Source organism: Populus nigra, chromosome 10 (assembly GCF_951802175.1).
Source record: "Populus nigra chromosome 10, ddPopNigr1.1, whole genome shotgun sequence".
NCBI lineage: Eukaryota > Viridiplantae > Streptophyta > Magnoliopsida > Malpighiales > Salicaceae > Populus > Populus nigra.
In genome coordinates this window covers 12,829,256-12,838,827 of record NC_084861.1, presented here as the reverse complement: position 1 = coordinate 12,838,827, position 9,572 = coordinate 12,829,256, and the positions used below count along the sequence as shown (strand labels likewise).

The window sequence follows — 9,572 nt, the reverse complement described above, 5'->3', positions numbered from 1 at the left end:
CCTTTTTTTAGTAGGATTTTCACACTCAATTATTTTTCCTGTAGCTTTTTCCAAAAAAATCTATAAATCCAGCAGAAATTCTTGATTGGTCGTCTTCACAAGGAAATTCATCAAAGTTCCATATATTTTTCAACTGAATCCTGTTAACATGTCTTTTTCTCAGTGCATTATTTGAGGAATTAAATTTTACAGTGTGATAGCAGTTGTTTTTTAAATAATTTTTTGTGGTAAAATGCATATAAATGATTTTTTTTATTTTTTTTAAATTATTTTTAATATTAACATATTAAAATAATTCAAAATATATAAATTATATTAAATTTTAATAAAAAAATTTAAAATTTTTAAAAACACTGTGAATACCAAGTTGCTAAACAATTTCTAAAACAAAACCCAGAACCATGCACGAGGCAACAGGGGTAGGTATGTGGGTAGCGGAAGGTGAATGGGCTAAGGCCTAATTAACCACCACCCAGAACCACACTCTTGACAACGGAGCCACTGGAGTTAAAAATGAACCCAGTCCACAATGGGCCCAATAGGCCCTCAAGACGACCATCGTCAACGTAGCCAGCTATTCGATTTATTTATTTAATTAATTAATTAAGGCTCCCAGGAAAAGAAAAAACCGAAAAGCAAAGCAGCTGAATCTGCCTTCGACAAGCATAATAAACTCGAAAAGGATCATCTTTTCTGCAAAGGTGCATTTTTCTTTTCCTCTTTATCCATGATAACCGTTACATAATGTAATATAATTAATTCTCTGCATAATTTAGTTGACAATATAATTTATTTCTTATTGAAAACTGGATTAGATAGTGTAATTTGGATCTATCATTTTTTATAATTTTAGCTATCAACCTTTCTGTTTGAATCATCCATCCTTTCTTTTATATTTACATCGTCCTGAGTTATAATTGTTTTAGTGTATAGCTATTTGAGTTTTTTTTTTTCCGAGAAATTGAATGACAGCCTCACTTTCTCTGATTTTTAATTTACATCAGGGTGAAGAAATTATTTTCCCTTAATGACTGCAAGAGAAGGCTAATTTATTCGGGGGATGCTTGAGTGTTAGTGTTTTCGCAGAGTTTTTGATTTTTAATTTGGTCACAACTGATGTGGCCATTGTATCTTCTATTAAACAAAATTCTTAATATACAAGATTTAGTAGTAGAAGAAGGAAAACCAGATGGTTTGGTTCAGCCATCGTCATCGTCCAGTAGTAGAAAATGTGAAGATGCTGCTGCTGTCTTGCCCTGCTCACATTTTGTTCAAGTAAGAAAATCTAAGCTTTTTCTCAACCAGTCGTTTTGTAGTTTTATCTGCTTGGAATTGGATTTAATTTTGTCTGTGCAAATATTATAGGTACCGCATATAAAGCAGCTTCACTCTTGGGATTGTGGCCTTGCTTCTGTTTTGATGGCTTTGAATACAATTGGTATCAATAATTGCAGCATCCAGGGCTTGGCGGACTTATGCTGCACTAGTAGGTTTGTTCTTCTTCACATAAATCTGAGCTTTATGTGTTGTTTTTTGTTAGCGGTTTTGTGAAACTCTATGTAGCCTAGATTGATCACTCGGGGTTTTCTGCTACTGGAAATCCTGGACGTGATTTCTATATTATAGCCGATAAGGGCGTACATATTATTTTTGCAACCACTGATGATTGGTTTGAGTTATTTGGTAGCAGGCCTTTTCTAGATCCTTTCAGCTTCGTTTCTAACATTTGCTATTTAGAAAACTTTGGAGGAAGATTTTTGTGCTAAGCAATCGAGACATCTTTTGAGATTTACTTGATTGTTTGAAACTCGTTCTGCTATTCAATAAAATAGGTTTTGGAGATGGCATTGAAAAGGTTATGATTTTAGCATTTCTTGTACATATCATAGTGTCCTGGTGTGACTGTAATAATATCTTAAGAACTATGGATGTGTTATACTCTTAGAATTTCTGAAGTAGATTGCAAGAATAAAACTCAACACCTGGAACATAGTTTTTTAACCTCGTGGAGAGCATTTGATGAATGTAGGCCAGGATCTTCCTTGCTCTTTTGGGGGAAACTTGATTTCATTTCTTCCTATGAACATAGTTATAGCTCTATGCGTCTTACATGGAAATTTACTTGATCACCTTGGCAAGTTGCTGACTGCTTTTGGACATCGCTTTTCCAATATGGAAATTGCTGCTCCAGTTCTATTTCTTGACATTCAGAAAAGAATGAAAATGAAATGGCTATTAATACTGCCAAATTGTAGAAAATTTGGATCACTATCACTTAGAAAGTCTAAAGGTATAGATAATATTGTGTTCAATGTAATTGGTTATATCATGCCATGGCATACAGATAAAGATATGGTTGCATGGATAACAATGAATCAAGCACGCAACTTCTGTATCCCTGTGAATCAATGCCAACATATTGTCATGAATTGTTAAATCGATATCTTGTTGCAGCATTTGGACGGTGGATCTGGCATATTTACTGCAGAAGTATTCTGTTAGTTTTTCCTTCTACACGGTAACACTTGGAGCAAATCCAAATTATTCAGTTGAGACATTTTACAAGGTGATATTCCATGGTTTTGTATATTGTATTTTAGTTTTTTTATGGATTTTCCATGAGCATTGCTTGTGTATATAGGCCATTTTGATGATTTTTTGCATTATTCTTCTGGTTCTTTTGATTGGCTGGTGATATTTCTGTTGCTGTCTGATTGTTGCTGTAATGCTCGTAAAGGTCTGCTTTAAATTCATGCAGGAACAATTGCCTGAAGATCTAGTTCGAGTGGATATGTTATTTCAAAAGGCACGAGGAGAAGGCATTAATATACAGGTATATCTATGAGCACATAATTCATAGTCATCTGTCATAAAGTGTTTTTTTTTTTTCACATGCCAGTTTTGTGCGGTTATTGTATGTGAGTAGTTTGCATTGACAGAAAATTCAAAACTTTCTATTATGATTAGCAAAACATTTTTCATTTCACTTAAAGCCTTAAATTCATACACCAGCCACTATATGTACCTTTCTAAAATCAATGTCAATTTTTGTGTAGATAATGTTTATGAGCCTTTTCCTTTCTACAGTGCAGGTCGATCAATGAAACGGAAATTTCTCTTTTCATATTGTCGGGGAAATATATTGCAATTGCATTGGTTAACCAGTACAAATTGAGGTGTGGATGAGGATCTCATTTAACATCATATTTCTTGTTATTCTTTCTGGAATTACTTTCTGCTTTAACTGTCACATGCTGGAATGATCGTATATACCCATGCCCATCGTATATACCCATGCCCATTTTCTGTCTGTCTTACTTTATCCCTTATCTTCTTTTATGTTTCTTGTATGTTCATTTATTCATGTGGTTTTGGCTTCACATATTCTAACAGATGACTTCATAAGAAAGGAAAAAAACCATGGAAAAACTTAACGTTAACTGTTTCCGGTAAAACATTTGTCGCAGTCACTCTTGGTTGGAGAATGCTATTCTACCAGGCTTAAATGGTGGCAACTCAGGCTATGCTGGTGAGGGGATGCTTTTTTCCGCCTGTATTATCTCTTTATTTTCTATCACATAAAAATGGACTCCTGGTTTTCTTGTTACTTTTTTGTAGCGGAAAATAATTGTGATTCATTGTAATGGATTAACCTATGAAAAATAATCACAGCTCATGTCATAGGCATGGTAGGTCAGACCTTGTGGATGTTGATGCAATTTTCATCCCATGATAATTATTTATGATAGGGTGTGTTTGTAATCAGATGTTAGAATACTCAAGTTGTGTATATTATTGAATTCCTCACAAGCTTCTCCTGCAATTTGTTTGATTAGTGTAATATAGGATGATATATTTACTTCATCTGAATCTCAATGATGATTGAGTTCTAGAGAATGGTACACAATCAGATTAAAACTGTCGAGGATTATTTTATTTTATTTTAACGTTAATTTTTCCATGTCAGAAATTTCTTGAGAAGTATTTTCTGAGGATATTTTTGTGATTTATTTATGCATTAGGTCATTACATTGTGATATGTGGCTATGATACTGGCACGGATGAGTTTGAGATTCGAGATCCTGCCGCTTCTAGGTATGACCTTCATTTTCCTCATGATTTCTAATTCCCTTCAGCCCCTGTTCCTTTTAAGATCTCAGATATAGGAAACATTTTTTTGGATTAGCAAAATTTGTTGTCTTCTATTTCTACCTTGTGTAGATGCCTTTGCCCAGTGAGGCCCTGCTCTTTTGCATTCTGCATGACACGATTCTTCAAGAATCAATCAAAACTGCAATGTTGTGGTGGCAAGCACAAGAAACAACTAAGTTAGGAATTACTTGGCTCCAAGAATACTTCATAGTTTGCCATGGAGGTGTCAGGAAAACATGTGGCTCAAATATGATGCCAAATCAGCATATGAATAATATATATTTGATTGAAAATCCTTTAAAGGAATAATATACTATGGGAACTAGCATCCAGTTAATGTATTGATGAGTTTGGGATTCCATCCATCTGAAATCCCACCTTGTATACTTTCCCTTGTACTGCTTTGAGCCCTCCATGGAGCACTATTAGAAGACTGGGAAAATGCGAAGTTAGTTGCTACATCATTCGTGCTTTTGTAATGGGTGTATAATATCACTTGATTTTAACTGCATTCAGCCGAATCATCAAATTAGGAACTATCTTTAAGACCCTGCTACAAAGGCATTTTTATTTGCTGTGCTATATAGTACTATCAAAAAATTTCACAATTATGTTTTTTTAAATTTAAAAATGTATGCTTCCCTGTGATTCTATGATTGAGAAACTTACTTTAATTCAGAAAACATGAGAGAATGTCGTCAAGATGCCTTGAAGAAGCACGGAAATCCTTTGGCACCGATGAAGATCTCCTTCTGGTAAACAAACATTATCAATTTTTTTGTGTTATGCATGGATTTAAAGATGCAAGGTTTGTATGATATGAAGTTAATTATACCATCCCAGTATAAGAGAGGCTCGGAGGAAAATTGGGAAAGTCCCTTCAGCATGCTTGCTCTAGGTGACCAGTGTCAAACCTAATACCTAGAACGTTGCAAACGCACGCTTCTACTCTCCTGCAATACATATGATCATGAAAATCCAATTCATATAGTTCTCTCGTTTTGCACTTTTAATTCTAGCATTGTAATTCAATTACTACTATGATTTTAAAAAATAAAAAGCGAGTCTATATTCTGTTTAAAGTGGTGGCTACTGCTGTTTCGGAGCATGTAATCCTTCGTGGTTATGAGCCCGGGTCTAATTTAACCTTGAGTTAATGTTAGGCATAGATGTTGGAGGAATCCGAAGCAGAAAAAAATTAACTTTTTGTTAAAAAAAATTCATCCACAGCACTGATAATTATCGCCTTTTCTTTATATATTTGTCCATTCAGATATCTCTGGAGAACGCGACAAGTGAAAGAGCTCGTTAGAGCAATTTTTCTTCTCTTTGACGAATTTCCTTGCTTCAGATGGGCTAGCCATGTATATTATTATACGTGTGTATAATACGTGCATAAAGGAACTGATAGTTTGCCCTCGATTGCTTGTATTTGTTCATAAATATATTTCAAGCCATGTATATTATTCTTTTATGCTTGATTAAATAGATAATAAGTAGATTTCTTTTCCATGTAATTGAAATGTAATATCATATTGGAGCAGACTCTAAACAAGTTTATGCACTCGAAACTTTTTGCCATCTTAACAATATTTCCTTTTGGTGATTTAGTTAATTCCTATCTGCTACCTCATTTCCATTTCATGCATAGAGCAACTGTTTATGACTTGTAATTGGTCTAAAACATTTTGAATGTTACTATTCTCCAAAATTCAAGGTCTCCCAACTGGACGCAGCTAGGTTTCGCAGTTTGCATGTTCTCTTTTTTCTTTTCTTGACCTTATTTGCAGGTTCCTCAAATAGTGTGAATTTGATGTTGTGGTGTATGGTATTTTTGAAAACTGTTTTTTTTTAATATATTAAAATATTTTTTAAAACTAAATGCACTTTTAAAACTTTATTAGACACAATTTCAACTGCAATGTCAAATTATCTTTTAGGCGTTCCCCGTGTGTTCGTCAGACTGTTTCAGGGCTCCATGCATGAATTTATGTGCTAAATACTAAAATGTCGGCATTTTCGGCATGGAAGCTATCCCTACGGAGACTCCAACAAGGAAGTGCGTGATGGCCATAAATGCAATTTTGTGATTGTCTCCTTTGAGAGCCCGTGACGGGCTTGCTTATATATGGACATCGGCCTTTGTAAGTGGAGAGTTAAACTTTTGGTTGGCTCGTATACATAAACAAAGGTGAACTCGGATGGATAGCCATGAAGTCACTGTTTTTAGATTTATTTTTTAAAGTGTTTTTATATAAAAATATATTAAAATAATATTTATAATTAAATCATAAAAAATATGATTTAATCAGTATGAAACACTTCCAAAATTATTGATTCATGCAGAGGGTTGTGATAAAAAAAAAAAAACAAGGCAAGCTCATCATGAAGGGTTTTTTTTTTTTGTAGTGAAAATAAGAGACTGTCATGATGGCACGTGCATGGGAAGATATCTCCGCATTAATTAAATTTTTAAGTTTTAAAAATATTTTTGATAAAATTTAATTTTTTTTATTTTAAAATAATATTTTTTTTTAGTATTTTTATATCATTTCAATATTTTAAATTAAAAATAATTTTTAAGAAATAAAAAACTATTATTTTAATATATTTTAAAATAAAAAATACTTTAAAAATTAATTATTTTCACACTTGCAAATATCCTCTACATTACCACTTGAAAACCCATGAGCATAGAGTTTAGCACGACTGGTCGAGAAATCTGGGACACGGAGAGACCTTGGGTTTAAGTCGTATTACTAGATAATTTGTGGATTGCTGACTCTTAAGAACCAACAAACATGAGTTTTTCTAGTCAACCCAAAGCATCTCGTCGTCCATCCATGAAATAATATGACCTACCATGACCGGGAATAGTTATGGCGGTCGGAAGGACCACACCACAAACATGGCCTACTTTTTGTAAATAAGCAAATTACAAACCAGTAAGCGCTAGTAATTTTATAGACTAGCGGTGGCACGGTGGAGAGATATATAGGTGTGTTGATATATTTGTCAAAGAGTCAAGTCAGTGGGTCACCAGTCCAGCCATTTAATCTCTACTTTCTAAATCGGCAATGATGAGATTCTTAGACGAGTATTATCAGGCGACCAATAGGAATTATTGTGGTTGCTGTAGCTGTTATTGAAGAAGGGGATGCCGGGATGGTGATGATGCAGTGTTAAAAGCAGACCGAACTCAATACAATCCTATGAATGTAAGATGGATTTTTGCGATGATGATCACATCTTCAAAAACCATTAAAACACAATCAAACAAAAGCCATCCTCTAGAAGTCTTTATTTCAAATCGATTTCCTTAACCAATCTTGTCCCAAGCGACAGCAGATTCTTTAACTGAAAATGTCAAATTCTCTAACCAATGAGATCGCTTTATCACAGCAGTAACATAAAATACCAGAGGACATGGATGGAGTGACTAAATTGTGAAAAATGTCTAATAGTTTACGGACTGAAATGAGAATTGACGGGTAAGTCAAGAACTAACTGGAAATTGGAGAAACAATAAAACAAAACAGAAGCACCCGTCATTGGATTCTAACCACTCACCAAGATCCGTATTTTCCCAGCATCTCAGGCGACTGCACCTTTTAATTTCATAAATCAGTGCTGCACAGGATTTTCTCACATGGCAGCGGGGAAAATCGCCGGGAATCGGCTGTCAGATGGAAATAGCTGGTGAACAAATCTGACCGTTGAGGTCCAATTTCGAGCGACAGGAACGAGGCGTGTTTCCAGACCAACTTCTTGACAGGGAGTTGGTTTCGACAGTGACGTTTGATTGAGTTGGGAAAACTCAGAAAATCTTTTGCGGGAAAATCAAGCAAAGGCAGGCCTTGCTTTGCTTTTTCCTTTTGCATGGTAACACAGCCAATTAAAACCAGATGTTATTACCACTGTTTTTATCTCTTGAGGTGATTAAAGTGAGTGGTAACAGAAGAGCTGGAAAACATGCCTCCACCCACCCACAATCTAAGGTATTGTTTGTTTATGCTGTCAAATCATAATTTTAAAAATATATATTTTTATTATTTTAAATTATTTTTTTATATTTTTAAATCATATTGATAGAGTAGTATTAAAAAAAACTTTAAAAAATAAAATAAATTATTTTAATATATTTCTAAATAAAAATTAATTTAGAAAGCAATAACCTGACACAATTTCAAATCCTTTCTCCTTCTTATGTCAGGCAATACGCGCTGGTTTCAGGAAGCTTGTCAAGCGCTACTATTTTCCAATGCATAAATTAGAGCGCGTAATTTGATAAGCTCTTGTTATTATTATCATTACTATTATTATTACGGTGAATGGTATTCACGCAATAAGAGATTTATGCTTAGATTTACGACCAGCAAGTAATTATATAACAATGAATTAAATTTATTATTATTGCGATTTTAACTTTATTTACTATCGCATTTTCATATCATGGCACATAATTTTTTCAAAAAAATACAAAAAAAAAATTTATATGTTTTTTTAATATATAAATATATTAAAACCATCAAAAAACACTAAAAACAAATGAAATTGATTTTTTTTCTTGACAAATATACTTTTAAAAAGCTTAAAATAAAATTACTTACTCTTCCAAGTTATATTTAGCTCAAGGATATGGTGGTTAGAATTTATCTTGATATCTTTTATCTTTTCTTATTGATTTTTGAAGAGTAATTAATTATTAAAGGGGTACTTGGTGTTTTTTAAGGGCAAACTTTACCCTTCAAGCAATAATTTTTGATGTCTTTCTCTTCTTCTTCCTTTTCCCTTGGAATACATGTTAAATGAAAATTAATCATCTCTCATGATAAAAAAAAATTAATTATTTTAAAATGTAATATTTATAGTTTTTAATACAAGCTTTCTTCGAAATCATATAATCAAATATAATTTTCTTTGAATAATATTTGCAAGTAAACACTTCAATAAATTTAAAATTAAAATTTAACGTGAATTTACACTTCACATCACAACTTTAAAGTGGAATTATCAACACTTTAATCGGTAAAATAGTATAAAATCTATAATTTATTTCTTTTTAATCTTGACTCAATGAGTTTTACAAGCACTTAAACCTCAGTACCTCGCTACATGGATGTTAATTTTCATAAAAATATCACCTTGGTATCTAACATCTCACCTTATCCTCAACTCCATCCAATTTATTTATTTTTATAATCTTCACTCCAAAAGTATAAATCATTCCATTTAAGTCCTTCAATGTACAATTATTATGAATCTTTAATATAAAAGGCCATGATCTCTTCAGAATTGAGATCTAATCGAGAATCACTTCATTCAGGGAGCCGATAGAGAATTAGTGGGATCCATTGGAAAGGAACTCGAAGATTCTCCTTAATTTTATCCGAGAAAAACGTCCCTTAATTTTAACCCGG

At 33.1% G+C, this 9,572-nt stretch overlaps 1 protein-coding gene across 1 annotated transcript; it reads left to right on the top strand.

Annotated features, from left to right (window-relative positions):
- The first annotated feature begins 597 nt into the window (after positions 1–597).
- On the top strand, positions 598–5,733 carry LOC133704521 (guanylyl cyclase 1). The gene is made up of 10 exons (XM_062129365.1): positions 598–701; positions 1,005–1,275; positions 1,366–1,490; positions 2,455–2,566; positions 2,759–2,833; positions 3,088–3,176; positions 3,468–3,529; positions 4,023–4,095; positions 4,832–4,907; positions 5,426–5,733. Exons 2-10 carry the CDS (start codon positions 1,117–1,119, stop codon positions 5,462–5,464), a joined length of 810 nt encoding a protein of 269 aa, XP_061985349.1. The 5' UTR covers positions 598–701; positions 1,005–1,116; the 3' UTR covers positions 5,465–5,733.
- The last annotated feature ends 3,839 nt before the right edge of the window (positions 5,734–9,572 follow it).